The 16,798-nt window shown below is 35.7% G+C and overlaps 2 protein-coding genes across 2 annotated transcripts; both read left to right on the top strand.

Moving 5' to 3' along the window:
• Positions 1 to 6,578: 6,578 nt before the first annotated feature.
• On the top strand, positions 6,579 to 7,547 carry si:ch211-220m17.5 (guanylin family protein). Its single transcript, XM_057362547.1, has 3 exons — positions 6,579 to 6,717; positions 6,899 to 7,085; positions 7,228 to 7,547. Exons 1-3 carry the CDS (start codon positions 6,640 to 6,642, stop codon positions 7,284 to 7,286), a joined length of 324 nt encoding a protein of 107 aa, XP_057218530.1. The 5' UTR covers positions 6,579 to 6,639; the 3' UTR covers positions 7,287 to 7,547.
• Positions 7,548 to 11,540: 3,993 nt separating this feature from the next.
• On the top strand, positions 11,541 to 15,050 carry LOC130571650 (uncharacterized). Its single transcript, XM_057362776.1, has 4 exons — positions 11,541 to 11,612; positions 12,932 to 13,115; positions 13,574 to 13,650; positions 14,985 to 15,050. The coding sequence occupies exons 1-4, from the start codon at positions 11,541 to 11,543 to the stop codon at positions 15,048 to 15,050; spliced, it is 399 nt and encodes a 132-aa protein (XP_057218759.1).
• Positions 15,051 to 16,798: the final 1,748 nt, after the last annotated feature.

Here is a 16,798-nt window from a genome sequence, read left to right as displayed (position 1 = left end):
TACAGATATACAATGAGTCCAATAACCGTGTGAGATAGCATGAATATGTTTATTGTTCATGTTACCATGACAACCAAATAAACATGTAACACATAAAAAATCATATACCATAAATGAAAAGCATTCAAAAGGCAATATGCTCCTGCAGAATCAATACTGCATGGAGGAATGCTGGGACATTTTTGTGTAGTGCTGGTCATTTATTTCATGAAATGTAGCCCAAAGTTGCTATTCTTATGTGTAAGATTTTATTCATTTTGACATATTTGTAATGCCATAATTTATAGCAAATGTGAAAATGTTTATCTAATATTTGCACCTCATCAGCGATGTGCATATGCACAAAAAATTGTCAAAAAAAATAAACAAATAAGGTGGTGTTCAGTAGATGTGTGTTTTAGAGTTAATGTGTAGTAATCAGTCACTGTAGTTTAGATTGGCCACATTTAAAGCTCACGTGTCTTCATTGTATTCAGAGCACGTACAGATCACAAATGCATCTACCAGCCAACTGTGACACTGTGAAGCTGTTATATTCACAGCACTGTAAAAGCTTGCTTGGTCACGCTTAGCCTTTTTAAGCTTCGTTCATCAGAGAGCATTTCCATACGGCCTTGTGTTAAATGGTCCAATCACTGGAACAAATTCTCCCATGAGTAAGCTCTCAGTTCACTTTTTATTGATGCTCGCTTAGGCACTGTTGCAGAGATCAATTGCAAACCCACAACCTTGTGAGTCAATCGTCACCTAACTAACTTATTTACAAACATTTTAAAGCTGAAGCTGGACATTAGTAGAGACCATCAGAAACCATTATAGTTTAATTAAAGGTCCAGTGTATGAAATTTAGTGACATCTAGCGGAAAGGTTGCAAATTGCAACCAATGGGTCACCCCACCCATCCCTTTCAAAGCACTATGGCAGCTGACACAGGACAAACATGTCGGCACGTTTTGCTTCTTTGCTGAAGGAGATAACGTATTTACGAAACACGCTCTGTAGAGCAGTTTGTCTGTTTAGGGCTATACTGTAAACAACATGGCGAACTCAATGCAAGGGGACCCGCGGTGTATATAAATAGAAATAACTCATTCTAAGGTAATAAAAAACACAACACTTCATTATGTAAGGTCTTCATATACACCTCTGAAGACATAGTTATGTATATTGCATTTCTGTCAATAGATCCTCCAAAAAACTACATAACAGCACCGTTAAAACCAATACAACTGCCAGTGTAACCACTAAATCCATTAAAATGTCATTGATGGCTTGATAGCAGGAAAGTCAGATTTCAATACAAACTCAAACATTTCAAACTCTTCCAACACCAATGTATCAGAGAAATTACACTAAACAATCACCTGTAGCTGGCACACAGAACCATAAAAACTGTTAGAATTGTCACAATTATCTATTGAAACCCCACAGGACATAATGTCTGACAGGCAAAGATTATTCTGAAAGATTATGTAAGGTCAGAAGAATCTTATAAAATGTGTTTTGTTAATGTATAGCGTGTACGAGATTTTAAAAAGTAAAAGTGGGTTCATTGTAATTAGACCATGATCTGAAAGACCCAGTGAAAAACACATCCTTTAAATGTTTATTGTCAGAGTGAACAAATGTGAGAGTGAAGACTGTAATCTTCATGCATTTTTTGCACTGTTGCTCACTCGCTGAATTATATGCACTCAGTACTGCGCATTCAATGTAAAGCTGCTTTGCAACAATGCACTTTGAAAAGTGCTATGGAAATTAATTTGAAATTTTGAAAATCAAAAACAAACTAACCAGTTTTGCATCGTGGCCATATGTCTTCTTTTAATTTAAATAAACATAAGAATAAGCAGTTAATCCGTCAATAGTTTATCAATATGAGCAAAACCAACAATACTGGTCTTCATAACAGAGAATATTTAAGTACAGTATATGATCCTCAACTTTTACGTGTAGTGGTTAAACTCATCTCATGAGTTATTTTCACCTTTATAGCTTCAGTGTGACAATGAAGTGAAGACATTACAATGACTATAAAAAAGACTGACAGATAAGAATAGGGCTCCCACATTCATGGAAGTGGCTGTACATCAAATAGACAGAATGAAGAACTACAAAGAGTGCACCATCTCTAAAATGACGCATATACGCCTATAAAACTGTGTGTTTTTCCCCAGATGGGGTGTGAGAGAGTGTACATACTGATGTGCTCGAAAAGTTACTTGTGGTCACTGATGTGTAGTTATGTAGTTAAACAAAAGTCTTTAGTTTTTGAATAATTGTATTGATGTGTGATCATGTATTTCATCCATTAAAGGAACAGTTCACCCAAAAATGCAAATTCTGACTAACAGAGTAGGAAAAACATCTTTATACATTTCTTTAAAGATATTTTGAAGAATGTAGGAAAGCAAACAGTTCTGGGGCACTTTTGACTACCATTGTAACTTTTCCCACTATGGTAGTCAATGGTGGCCAAGAACTGTTTGGTTACAAGCATTCTTCCTAACAGATGTCTTTATCAGAACAAAGAAATTTATACAGATTTGGAACAACTTGAGGGTGAGTAAATGATGACAGAATTGAAAGGCCCTTTTAACAACTGAAAAATAAAATATTGTTATTGTCCACTAAATAAGCATTGAAATCTTGACTAATAAGAAACATTGTAATCTTACAATAAACAGACCTGGTGGTAATGTATGAGCAATGAAAAAATGGCTGTATATTATTTTATGCCTCACAAGCAAACAAATTTCCTTATGATCTTTGTTTGGTCTTCTTGAACTAGAGAGAAACACTTGGTAGGAATTGCTTCAGTTGAAATTGAAGTGATATATAATTTTGAAGTGATATATAATATAACACGATTAAATGGCGAATCTAAATTCCATTCCTAACATTAATGTTAAAGTTAAACCGCCTAAATGTCATTGCCAAAGCATGATAATAAAAACTGTAGACTGTGTATTTAAAATTGTTTTTAAAACATCAAATTAATCAGATTAGTTTTCAACCCGCATAAAAAGTTATTGATATACTAAAGCATTATACAGTAACTTCCTTTATTTCCTTATATGTGCTGCTTTGTCTTCCTTGTCAGACTCCTGCATAATTGAGTTCCCTTTTCCTCAGATACAAAGATCAGGCGCACAAGAGCTCAATTAAGTTTCAATGGTGTGAGTCAGTAGTCTGGGCAGGTTAGTGTTGAAGTCATCAGTTTGATATCATTAATTGGTGAAAGATTTCACAGATCTTACATCAGATCTTGCATATGAATTCATTGTGAGCTAGTTTTATTCATTTATTCTCTTGCTGCCCTGTTTTATAAACAGCGGATGTTTGAGCACACCTAAACGTGTAGGCCCTGATGATTAATATGATCTTTCAACTCATTTGCCACCATCCTATAAAAATAGACTTTGGTCTGTCCTACTGAGACCGTTTACTGTACTCCCATGCATTTTAACTTAAAAATGTCCATTGAAATTGTTTTAAAGTAAATGTCAATGGCTACAGATAGTTGCTCAACCCGTTCACATCGATTTGCGTATAAATAACACGCTGTTGCATTATCGAGAAATACGTACGCCAAAGTTCGATTTTGCATGCATATGATACGCCAATGTTTGCGTGCACCTCGCTGGAGAGCAGCCATTTTGAAACGTACATGAAGAGGAAACACTGAAATAATTAAAATAATACTGTTAGGTTTAGGGTTTGGGTTAGGGTAGAGGTTATAATATGCACGCACGCTAACATTAGGTTTAGGGTTTGAGTTAGGGGACAGGTTAATAAGACAAATTGCCGGTTAATATGCACGCGCGCTAAATTGGCGTATCATATGCACGCAAAAATAGGCGTATTTATGCACGCAAAATCGAACTTTGGCGTACGTATTTCACGATAATGCAACGCGCGTGTTATTTATACGCAATTCATGAGAATGCCCTGAGTTGCTATATGTCAGTTATCCCAGCAGAAAAACACCTAATGTCACACAGTTTTTAACTTAAAGCTAAATAATTTAAGCATAAACTGTGATTAAACTGGTTGTTTTATGAGGGTCGTGTGAAACAATCTTATTTGTTCTCATATTTTATACATTTTAATTAGGGCTGTCAAATTGATTAATCGTGATTAATCGATTCCTAAATCAATATTTGTGTTCATAAAATATATGTGTGAGAGTCAGTGAGACTTTTATACATATAAATACACAACATACATGTATACTGTATAGCCTAGTAAATATGTGTTAAATATATAACATATTTATACTATACATATAGTATATAAATTATATTTAAATATATCTCATTAAAAATATGTAATATATATTAAAATAAATATTAAATATCATTATATACATTTAAATACCCACATATACTATATAAACACAAACATTTAATTGAAATCAATTAATCACGATTAATCATTTAGACAGTGCTTCTTTCAATACAAGTTAGTTTTGGGCTGTACAGTTTGGCCTAACTTTCGCTGTGTTATTTTCAGAGAAGGAATTTTTCATTGTCTAGCTGTTGATTTACTGAACGCTCAGCTGAAAATATATTGTTGTCACAGACCAGCTGAAGACATTTCGGTCCATTTGTCAAGATCTCGCCAGGGCCAACCTGAAGATCAAGTTCTCCACTAAAAGTGATTTATTATAGAGGTTCAGTGACACATCCATTTTTGGACTTCCCTTTTGTAATTTGTCAGTTTAAAAAAGTCTATATAAACATCTCAATTCATCTAGTGTGCCATTCTGTGCTCTTTATCCATGTCGTAAATGTGGATTGTATTATTTAGCATTAAAAAGTATGCATGGTGCTTATAAAGACATCTTGCTCTTGTGTTTTGAAAAAAATATAGATTTCTGAAGCAGTGACTGTGAAAGAGTTTTAAGTCCATTATATGAGAATTGAACTTTGATTTGAATTGATTTTTGCTGGCACAATCTTTAAGGACCTCAACTCTGGCAGGTAGCTAAAACCAAGCCTTTACCAACAACATGGCTGTTTCCGTCTTACTCAAAGCTATTGTTTCTCACTGCTACATTTAGTACATTTTTTAAAAACACTTTTACATTTCTTAACGTCCTGATTTGTTTCTCACAGTCGTCGGCGGATCAAATGCAAAGGTCAAAGCGTTAACGGTGTAATTAGGGACATAAAGTCATAAAGCTGCTTTAACAGAGGGCATCTTCACATGATAGAGGAATATTAACAATAATAAGTAAATCATCGTGTCCCACCCTGATAAGCCACAGCAGTTTCTTCTATACAAACAATAAGTGTTGGATTCTACCTGTTTGTGACTTTTTCGCATGTGCGTGAGAGACGTGTGTTGTGATGAAATCTGTGGACATAACGGCCTGGGGTCATTTGTGACTGTGTCTGTAGTGTGAACAATCGTGGATATTGACAACGTCAGGGAGAGGCTTGACAGATAAACAGTGTTGAAATGATATTACATCATCAATCTGCCAGGTACGAGCATCATCGTCTCACACTCAAGCCCCTCCAAAAATATTACATTAACCTGCTGATTGTAACAATCAATGTTGAGTCTTGAATGAAACACCTATCAAAGACAAGCATGACAAATTGTCGACATTTAAAATTCCCATTTTTCATTTCAACTTGGATGGTCAGAACAGATCAATCATGAGCGAAGAAGTGTATCCAAAACGTCCTGTTCTGAAATTGCATTTGAGGGGATGTTGGCCTGAACAGACCAACAGGTCATGACAGTGTATATGATTAAATAGAAAAAGGTTATATTTAGTTATTATTCAGACAGAGAGCCATAACTTAAAAGGATAGTTCACATAAATATTAAAATTTGTTTATTATTTAATCTTTTTTCTCTTCTCCAGTAAACAACATAGGAAATTTTGAAAAATGTTGATAACACTGAGCCCCATTGACTTCCATTGTCTGGACACAAAACCACCGAGACATTTCTCAAAATATATTATTTTGTGTTCAATACAGGTAATATACAGGTTTTGAATGACACAAGGGTGAATAAATAATGATAAAAAGGTATATATTCCATATTCTTGTTATAATTATATCACATAGCTGTGCAGTCTATTATTCCTCTTGAAACATCCAAGGGGGGCATTAAAGGTCCTCATTGTGACTATTTTCTGCATGATGAATCAGCTCATTAACACTTATGAATATTTTAGTACAGTCACTCAAGGTTTAAGGAATTGTCTGTGATCGACAAAATTGTCTATTTATGCAAAAAACCATGGCATTTTCATACTCCAAACCCAAAGGCCCTGTTGTGTGCTCACTGTAGGGTTATTAATTAACCCTTAACCAGACATTGAAGCACAAGCCAATAGACAGAACTAACTAAAAGGTCCATAAAAGCACACATCACACTTCAGATGAGGTCATGTAGGATTTATGAATTCAGTTTTACAGCATTGTAAAATTTATCCTCTTTATTCATTAACTGCGCAGGAAAAAACGAAAAGCTCTGATTGGTTGTGACAGAGCTAGGCTAAGGATCAGTTCCTTTAAAAGAGGAGAAAGAAAACAAGAGGAGTAGAGATTGTTTGATACCTGAACAACATACAGCTAAAACACTTCTGAAGAAGAACCAGCTACACCAGTCAGAATGAAGACGATTCTGTCCGTTACGCTCATGGTTATGGCTCTTTGCCTGATCTCGGTCTCTGAGACTGTCCAGGTCCAGGTATGCTGTTTACATTTATTGTTCTTCACTTATACAGTCATTCTCCTCTATTGCAAATTGAAAAATAAAAAGAAGAATTCTCAAGTACAACTGCAGTGGTCAAACTGATGCATTGCTCACCATGAATCGAGGCATTGCAAAATGAACTTATCCTTTTATTTTTGCAATCTCCCTCCTGCAGGAAGGCGAATTTTCCTTTTCATTAGAATCTGTAAAAGTTCTGCAGCAGATGACCGCCCAACCTCGAACACAAAACCCACGTCTGGCCAAGACAAGCTACTATTCTGTGTGTGCCAGTCCGACCCTGCCGCAGGAGATGGTGCCCCTGTGCATGCAGAAAGGAGCAACATTGTCTTTTGCTAGACTTGGTAGGAATCCTGGTTTATTTCAAATACACGCCGACTGTTTTGTATGTTGTGTAGCCTTGAGAGCACACAATAAATGTCCCTTTTCATTCACTGACAAACAAATCTTGATCTAACTTGAATTTATGTTCTCACTGCGTTGCAGCTTCAGTGCCTGTGGATGTCTGTGAAATATGTGCTTTTGCTGCTTGTACCGGATGCTAATCCTCTTCTACGCCTGTTCTGAACCACATCATAAGTTCTCATGTTGTGTATCATCAAGCAACCATCCACATATTGTCATCTTGGCAAACAAATGGCAAAACTGTCAGCAGACGGTTTTTTTAACTGTTACTTGCTTAACATTGAATTTTTCCTCTTCTAATGTTTTGTTTTGTTACAGTGCATACTTCATTTATTTAAGACAAAATATCCTTGTAATCTATTTATCCTCCTCTGTGTGTGATAATGCTTAAATGTTCAATAAACTGCATTTAAAATTGTCTTGGCATACTGTGATCTTTATCGAGATGAAAGTGTTTTTAATGTTTTAAACCTCAGCCACTACTTCTTGACGATGTTCTGTGGGCTTTATCTGTCGCTCAGCAAAGATTTATTGAATGCGAAGTGACAGAAACATTCAGTGCAAAGTAGGGATGCACCGATACCACTTTTTAAAGACCGAGTACAAGTACCGATATTTTTTCTGGTGCTCGCCGATAACGATACCTATAACCGATGACTGTATAATGTACAATAATGTTAATAAACCAGTATCTTACTGGTACATTTTCTTTTGTTTTTAGGTCTACTTAAATTTAAGTACTATTTTTTAATCAAGTTCTATTTTTTATGATAAGTAGCACAATTTTACTAGCACATTTACTTCAGTTTACTAAAGTAAACAATATACTCTGTGGTCAAATTATAAAAAATTTAAGGGGGGTGGTGTGGTAAAATGTGAGTGTATTATAACTTGTTCAAGTCAACCGGACTTTTATTTTGACGGGACGCCGCAAAGAGCGTTTGTTTAAGTTAACCGGACTTTTATTTTGACGGATCGCGGCATATGGTGTTTGTTTATGCGTTCGTGTCATCGTGCAGTGAGTGAAACGCTGGCGCTAAAAGCTCCAGAAGCACAATGCGTTCAGTACACGCAACCGCACCACTCTTTCACACACGGTAACGTAAAACAAGCAGAATACACATTTAAACAGTATCTGAATATTTCGTTAACTGTTACGTTAGCTGTTAAGCGCTAATTTCTGGTTAGGAAATGCCTGGATTCCTCGATTCCGTCCGCGTTTTCCACATTGCGGAAATCATAGGGGCTCTATGTATGTCACGTGAGGTATCGGTGTGTCATTACGAGTACGAGTACATGAGCTTTGTATCGGTGCATCCCTAGTGCAAAGAGTGTATTTAATACAGGGAACTATTTCAGTGCCCTTTTAAATGTTCCATTTTGCCATTAGCTATTTGACACGAAATATCCTCGGATCATTCAGCCGTGAACATGTCTTTATGCTTGAACCAAAAGCGAGTGTGAATTTAAATGTGTGTATGAGAAATCTTTCTAGCAAATGTATGAATGCAATGCATTAAGTGTGCAGTACATCAGAGCCTCCTCGCCCCAACCCCACATGTTCTCCTACAACACACATTCCTGATCATTTTCACCTTTATGAAATTTTGATTTGCCAACTTTTTATAGATATCTCAAGTGCTTTCAGTAAATCTGATTAGGTCCAATGTACTTTTGGCTATTCTCCATTCTGGTTGATGTAAACTCAGAGGAAAAGCGAAGGCCACTGATGGAACTGTAATTCACCTGCTTTGAGAGCTCTGTTGAAATGCTATACAAGAAAATGTTGGGCATCTCATTCAGCTACCATAACATATTTGGTTTGAAGGTTTTGATCATTAGAAAAAGTGCTGCAAACACTACCGTGAATAAATCATTATTCTAGAATTTTTCGTCACTGAAATCTTCAAAAGCTTATGACTGTGTGTTTTGGACTGCCCTTAAATCCAAACATAAGGCTAAAATAATGCTGTAGAGACGAGGAGTCCATGTGACAAAAAGGCTGTGTATATGACATGCAGCAAAGTCCTCATGAGAAAAACAAATTATATGGGCACAGTTATGCCCTTATTTGGAAAACAACTAAAGTAAAAGATGTGTGTGTTCTTTTTATATCAAAGGGAGCTAATTGAATCTAATCAAGATATGAGTTTTTTTTTCAACCAACGTAATAAAATGATTTAAAAAATCAGCAATGATTTAAAAACAGACAGTGGCAAGCAGTGACTTTTTTTACTGGGTATGCTGGCAGAAAGAATCTCACACTAGTGTGAGGTTTTTATTGTAATGTTTTAATTGGTTAAACATCGCTGCTCTCGCCACATGTATTTTATATTTTCTGTGTTCACTGCGCAGACAGATCGGCGTATGATGCTCTCGCATCACATTTGCGGTACTTTAAAGTCCCAGTGAAATTAAAAATGGACTATTCTTTTTGCAGCGTTTATAGTAAATAGCTTATCAATGTGTGTCATTTTCTTTTTTAAATTCATGTACCCTCATAATCTTCAGTTAAAATCGGAAAATGCACTTCCACCCTGAAATGACTATCCATTTCAAATTAGACGGCTTGGCCGGAGCATCCGTTTACTTCTCCCCTTCAACTGTCAGTCTGGTGCCAGTTTCATTTCAAAATCAATGCAACAGCTGCTTTAACACATCCAATCAATTTGCAGTGAAAAACGCAAGCCACGCCCACTAATATTCTCCTTTGAAATTCCTTTTCACTCAGAAATGTGTCAGAATACGGAAGTAAAAACGATCGCAACTTCCGGTTCACGGGGACTTTAATGTATTTATATTTCTGGTCATGCCGATCGATCGGTCAGCGCCGAGTATTGTAGTCTTCCCCAAACGCATGTAAAATAAAATAGTAAATTAACTGCAATGGGACTCATGTGAAGGCTGCGCACTTCGAAGGCCGCATTTCCGGACTGCATACATCATCAAGGTTTATTGTTTAAGGTTTTATTTCGGATAAGAAACCGTTAGATTTCATTTACTCCTTTTGAGGAATAAATGTTAATTTTATAGTTTTCTTTTACTGAAATCAGACAGCCTTGATGACGTATGCATGCGACCCTCGACGTGCGTACACAGTGGCCCAGTGGGACGCACCTAAGCTGCGGCTGAATTCGCTCACTTGTTCGATCATTCACTATTCCCTATCCACTATATGGGGAAGAAGTGAATGAAAATGAATGAAGGATTTCGGACACTGACATAATATACCCTGCATCTGACAGTACTGTCAGACATCGTCATACCGCTTATAGTGGCTCGTGACGTTCACTAGCCGACTAGCTTCTTCAGCAAGTGCGCTTGTTAGATTTCCCTTCAGAGTTCCCTTCGTTTTCATATTTTGATGTTGGTTCGAGATTATAGGGTCCCAGGCCAACGCAAGGTAATTCACGTTTGCGTTGATGTTAATATTACTGATCGCTGAATGCATTTTCAGCTTCTACACTTTGATTTTGGTGTCTACGGGGCTGGTGAGCCAAAAGTTAATGTCAAACCCTGATTAGAAAGTTCTGAACTAATTTTCTCAAATGGCTCGGGTATGCAGAGTACACATGCATGCATCTGTTGTTCATTATTGATTAAATTCCATCCTATGTGCAAGCCCCACAATGAGAAGAATATGCCATCTTCATTGAATCTAATCTTTTAACCTCTGTGTTTGGTGGACATTATTGCATAGCTGATGTAACTCAGGGTCAGGGATGCAAATATACAATATCCTGTTACTGACGGGTTGTGTCTGGAATACACAGATGTACTTCTGCTGTGTTGTTATGCGTCACATAGTCATTCTTTTGACTAAAAAAACATTATTAAGTTAAATGCAGCTTTTTATCACCATGTTTGTAAAAGTTACAAATTAGCTTCCACAAAACTCAATATTTGGTCAAAATGCTATATAAACTATAAAAATGTAACCACATCAATTCATTTGAAGTCTAGCCAGAAAGTGTAAAACCTATTCCTGCAGTTTATATGGAGAGTGCATCGTGTACGATATACATTCTAAATCCCAATTTCCAAGCCAGCCAGCTGGCATCCTGTAGATATGTCATGTACAGGCTTGTAAAGGATGAATTTATGAGATTGACAAGTACATTGTGTATATCACTCACTGTTAGTCCTGCAAATGATTCGTCAATAGGAGAAAAGTTAATGGGAAACACAAACATCCTCTTTTGTTATCAGAGAGGCCAAAACACAATTGACAGACTGTCTATGACGACTAAGTTTTAATAGGTTACTTAGTAAACTATTATAAAAGACGCACATGCTATATACAGTATACATGTAGCTGATACACATCTGTATCCATTCCCTGCAATCCCTCCAAAAGGAAGAGTCATCACTCCTGATACTGTCAGAGACTGAAAATGAGATCGCTGATAATCATCTTCCTCCTGGCCACATGCCTCTTTCACACCTCACGATGTATGCAGGTTACGGTGAGTCATAACCACCTTTTGACAACGGACCGATTTTAGCGGTTGTTTAGTGAATGCTACTGGCAATAGCTTCTCAAAATCATGTCAAAGAATTATTATGTCTACACTGTGTATAACAACAAAAATTTAAGACTTGATTACAAACCTCAGAGCAGTGATTTAAAGGGGTCATATGACAAAGCTAAAATGAATATTATCGTTTGTTTTAGATGTAATGCAATGTGTATACACGATTTAAGGTGGTTACACGAGGCGTTTCAGGCAGGTCTGGGTGAGCATTCGCTTTTAGATAGAATGCATCTTTTGTTCCCACACTTTAATTTTTGCAATTTTACGTGTCTAGTACATGCATGGGCAACTAATAACACACCAAAGACACACAAAAACACGTATTCGCGCCATATGACCCCTTTAACATATCTTCAGATTTAATAGTGCAGCACCATATTGAAGAAAAATGTTATATGCAATAACTTAAACTGCATAATGCAATATGATATGCCAAACAGTATTGCTTTAAGTTCATAACATTAATTTGAAGAAAATGTGAATATATGCAAGTATTACAATGAGTCAATTTGTGCAAATCATTGTGATATGTGAATATGAATTGGGATATAATCGCCAATGATAATTTCTGTATATTGTTTAACACAAGTGTATTTACATCGTGCATGAGCAGGTGAATCTAATGAATTTATCTCACCGCAAAATCATAAAAAGGATTGAAATTGTGCATATAATCTTATAATGGTTTTATAATATTTAGCCAAACATACTTTAGATAATTAATACTACATGCCTACATTTTAGGGGTAAAAGTAGCAAATTGTGGAAAATATTTATTTTATTTTTAAACAATATATTTATGTGAATTCATACACATATTTTAAATATTTTTATTGAATTTAATTGACTTATTAGTTTTTAGATCTCATTTTAGTGTTCAGAAAACTAATGTTTGCCCATATTTCTCTGTAAATATCAACTTTCACGTCATTGATTATTATGTCCTAATGTTAAATGTTCTTGGACAAAGATTGCTCTCTATTCATGTGTGGTTGAACGTGTACTGATTCAGATTCAAACTCTTCTAGTTTCAATCAATGTAAATTGGCTAATGGTAGTCCTTTACTCTCATGACAGTACATCCCTTTAAATGATACACTGGATATCTGCAGGGTTATAATATTGGAAGGACAGTTTAATTGTGCAGTAAATTAAGTCTCTCTTTCTATGACTTGTTAATGACATGAAAAATATTTTAGTGTGGTGCAATAATTCACATCTTGGCTTCTTATTGGATGTCTGTTTCACAGGAAAGTGGGTACAGTTTTCCCCTGGCAGTGAAGACCCTGAAAAAGCTTATGGAGTCTGACATGAGTACAAACCCTCTTGATACCTACAGCGAATCAGCATCGTTGTGTACCAACCCTAAACTGCCAAGAGAGTTCGCAGTGGTGTATGAAAAAAATGACACTGGCACAATCTCCCAAAATCTGGGTTAGTGTTTTGTAGTTGAAATTATTGATAAATCTCACAAACTGTATATTGGGATTTGTATCTCATACTTTTTCACGACATTATACTGGTGGTGAAGCAGAATAGTTAAGCTCTATTTTAACAGAACACAACGTTTGTGAATTCTGATGCCTTAAACCTCCATCAACGTCTAAAACTATATGTAATTATATATTTTTAGCATTTTATCAGATTGTAGATCACTTGGATGTTTCCGATGTTAGACTAGACATGCTTGTTTTGTCTATGCTGGAAGTCTGGTTACTATGACACATTTGAAATGCGATTTATAGGCCTGCAGGATGCACATATACTGTATAGAAGTATGAGCGAACACAGCTGTAGTTCTGACCCGTTCCCCTTCATGTCATACAGTAGTATCAATGGGCACTGTGATTTCTCTGAGAGTCTCACAGGCACGCATTTTCTCTTCCTATCAGCATCAGACAGACATACAGGAGCGCTGGACTGTAATCACCCTAACTGCGACTCCAAAGAAGCCATTACGGCTCGAGCTGTAGACCTGATCAAAGGAACCTGACAGCTCATAACATTTTGTCCAGTCTTAGCATATGTTGCCTTGTCTCATCCCTTTTCCTTCTGCAGCCTAACTAGAACTGAAGAAAACCCAAGAAAAGTCTCATTTGTTTTTTCTAGCTAAAGTGCGAGGAAATGGAGACTTTGCTGTAGCCATGCTATTTACCAAAAATTGAGAACCGAGAACTCAGACCTATTGTAATTGCCTCTTTGTTGACATGATCTGCTCTTTATAATGGATCATATCTCTTTTACTGCAGTTATCAACACTTGATTGAAGTATTTGGGTGTTTCTGCAATACGGACACTTTTGACTGTCCAAAACAAAAAAATCAACCCCTGTGAACTTTAATTTTAATCATCAGAGTTTGAAATACATATTATAAGGTCAACAAAATTGCATGGAGTCATTAAGATATTAATCTGGAACATGTTTATTGTTATATTTGTAATTTAATATACAGCAAACCTTGAAAATGTGCTGCGATAAAGACATGTTTCGGAAATGACATTTTTGCTAATATTGCAGCTAAGTGGCAGCTAGTAAAGTCTACTACATTAGTTTTGACTCTAAGCATCTTAATATACATGAATTAATCAGTAATATACATAGACAGAAGTACAGGATTACTAAAATGTATGGTAAGGACACACAATAAATATTGACACAGAAAATATGATATTTATATTTTTGTGATCTTGTAAGTGAGGTAGTGAGGTGGGCTAATCTGTCAGCAATGTGCTCATGTGGTCATTTCTGTTTCCATAGAAACTAGACTTGTTTGTCTTTGATAAAACTTCATTATAAAAGCTTTTAGTAAGGACTCAAAAGTGTGGGACAGGCACATCTACTTATAAAATATAAGTATAATCATAAAATTATAAAAATGATCAGTAAAATATACAAAAACATTTACAATGCTGTAAATGAATATGTATATTAAACAATTCCATTTGAAATAATGTCAAATTGTTATTCAATTAGCTTTTTTACATATCTTAATATTGTGACCAATGTTGTGGGACATGAACAAAAACGGTGTTTGGACCTATAACTGCTATATAATTTTATATTAAATCATTAATTATATATTTTATATACAAGGTGTGTGATGACACTGTGAATATATTTATAAAGCGTCATGACAAATTTTGACATATCTAAAATTTCACTGCTGGGACTTAAAAGTGCCCGCAGTTGCAGAAACACCCATTTACTGAACGTGAGTGTACTCCCGAAGTTTTCAGAATGGATAAGTATCATCAAAAGATAATTAGATAAAGGAAGCTGACCTTTTCTTGGTTCTGTTTGAGGTTAAAATCATCACCGCTGACCCCTGTGAGATCTGTGCCAATGCTGCCTGCACTGGCTGTCTATGAGCACTCATATAGGTTCACTCACTAAGTTCATACGTGATGATTTTGTAAACAGCAATGTAAACATGGTCAGTTTAATCTATCTTTCTTTTCTGAGTTTCTGAGAAATAAAAATTGCATTTGTGTGTTTCATAAAATGTTTTTAACATACAGAAGATGAAGTCCACATGGAATGGAGTTACTGCCATCTAGTGAATTGAATACATACTGCAGCTAACTCTATTTTGCCAGTTATTTAGGTGTAAAGGACAGTACATTATTTAATGGTAGGCCTATGGCCTGTTATGGCCTGTGGCGAATTATTTTTCTTTATCTGTTTTGATATACATTATCTTTACAATTATCTTAACAATTATCTACATTATAATATTTACAATTTAATATTATTACAAAGCAAGAAACTATATTGGATTTTGACGCTTTTTTGTGACTGTTTGATTTGAACGACTATTATGGGCTATATGCATGCGTGACTTCCGCGTTTCACAGGAAAAAACCTAGGCAGTTTCCGGTAGGGGAGACTTCAAGGCAGAGTAGAGCTGTGTCTGAATTCGTCCCATATCTCCTATATAGTGCACTATATCGGGTGCCTGCCATTTTGTAGTGTTGACCGAATTCTGAGTAAAAAACTCATTCCCTACATTTGTTCACTACTTTTTACCCACAATGCATACTGATTTTGAGTGTACGTTCCATAGACATATATATAAAACTAGATGCCGTATTGTCCGCTGGATCGTACGTCAACGCCGCCGCCATATTGGTGAGGGCAAAAGCCGACTACGAAGACATACGAGTGAATGATGGAGCTGCAGTTATCTGGATAAAAACACAACATCGTTTTCATTTCGATACTTTTCTATTTACGTGGAGTACAGAAACGTTTTGGCTCCAGATAAAGATGGTTAGACTTGAAAATTTATTTATTGTCATACGGAACTGTTAAAACTCAGGCTTGTCAAGATATCGTTTAGGCTTAATAATTGTGTACACATCGCTAATGTGAAATAATTTAAGGTAGATTAAATGCACATGATCAGAACACAGCTCGTTCACTTTAAAATCATGGGGAAAATCAAAACAATTCGTCTTTACTATATGACTATATTCTGCTATTTCAAATTTACAATGCACGGCAGTGTTATTTGTTTTACTATATCACATACATCATGTTTTACTGCTGTAACGGGTTTACCGGATAATTTTTTTTGTTTTTTTTTTGTCGTCTAAACTTGCTACAATAAAGCCATTTCCACAGTGAAAAACATTCGTTTTTATATAACACGTACATTAAACTATATTACCTTGGGTGTTTTGTTCGATGATTCAAATAAATCGCAGAAACAATCTCTAGACTACATGTCTGTTTTATTCTCGACTACTATAACGTGGTTATTTATTATGTTGCTTGTTTTGTCTACAACATATCACTGAACATGGTGCGATCTAGTGGATTCTCCCGAATAACAGGCACAAATAATGGATTTCACATTTCCTTATGACAACCATTAATTTTAAAGTATCTATAATCGAGACACGAAGCAACTAAAGACATGGTAAAGTTGTACTCTATACGTATATCGTAAACCATTGAAATATGTTAAGAAATGTAAACGCGGTTGTACTTTGCCGAAAAGGCGCAGCTCTCCCATTGGGTTCAGTGGGATTTTAGTGCCACGAATGTACGTTTACTTTATACACTTATGTTTGTTCTTGTTGACAGTTATTTTCTACTTTTGAGATTAAATTAA

The sequence above is a fragment of the Triplophysa rosa genome, linkage group LG20 (assembly GCF_024868665.1).
Source record: "Triplophysa rosa linkage group LG20, Trosa_1v2, whole genome shotgun sequence".
NCBI lineage: Eukaryota > Metazoa > Chordata > Actinopteri > Cypriniformes > Nemacheilidae > Triplophysa > Triplophysa rosa.
This window is presented reverse-complemented; position numbering and strand designations above follow the sequence as displayed.

Bases quoted from the DNA above. Each gene is read 5' to 3' on its own strand.
- si:ch211-220m17.5 (XM_057362547.1), top strand. From the start codon at position 6,640: ATGAAGACGATTCTGTCCGTTACGCTCATGGTTATGGCTCTTTGCCTG. The intron at 6,718-6,898 runs GTATGCTGTTTA...TCCCTCCTGCAG, and splicing joins CTGAGACTGTCCAGGTCCAG to GAAGGCGAATTTTCCTTTTC. The intron at 7,086-7,227 runs GTAGGAATCCTG...ACTGCGTTGCAG, and splicing joins ATTGTCTTTTGCTAGACTTG to CTTCAGTGCCTGTGGATGTC.
- LOC130571650 (XM_057362776.1), top strand. From the start codon at position 11,541: ATGAGATCGCTGATAATCATCTTCCTCCTGGCCACATGCCTCTTTCAC. The intron at 11,613-12,931 runs GTGAGTCATAAC...TCTGTTTCACAG, and splicing joins CACGATGTATGCAGGTTACG to GAAAGTGGGTACAGTTTTCC. The intron at 13,651-14,984 runs GTAGACCTGATC...GTTCTGTTTGAG, and splicing joins AAGCCATTACGGCTCGAGCT to GTTAAAATCATCACCGCTGA.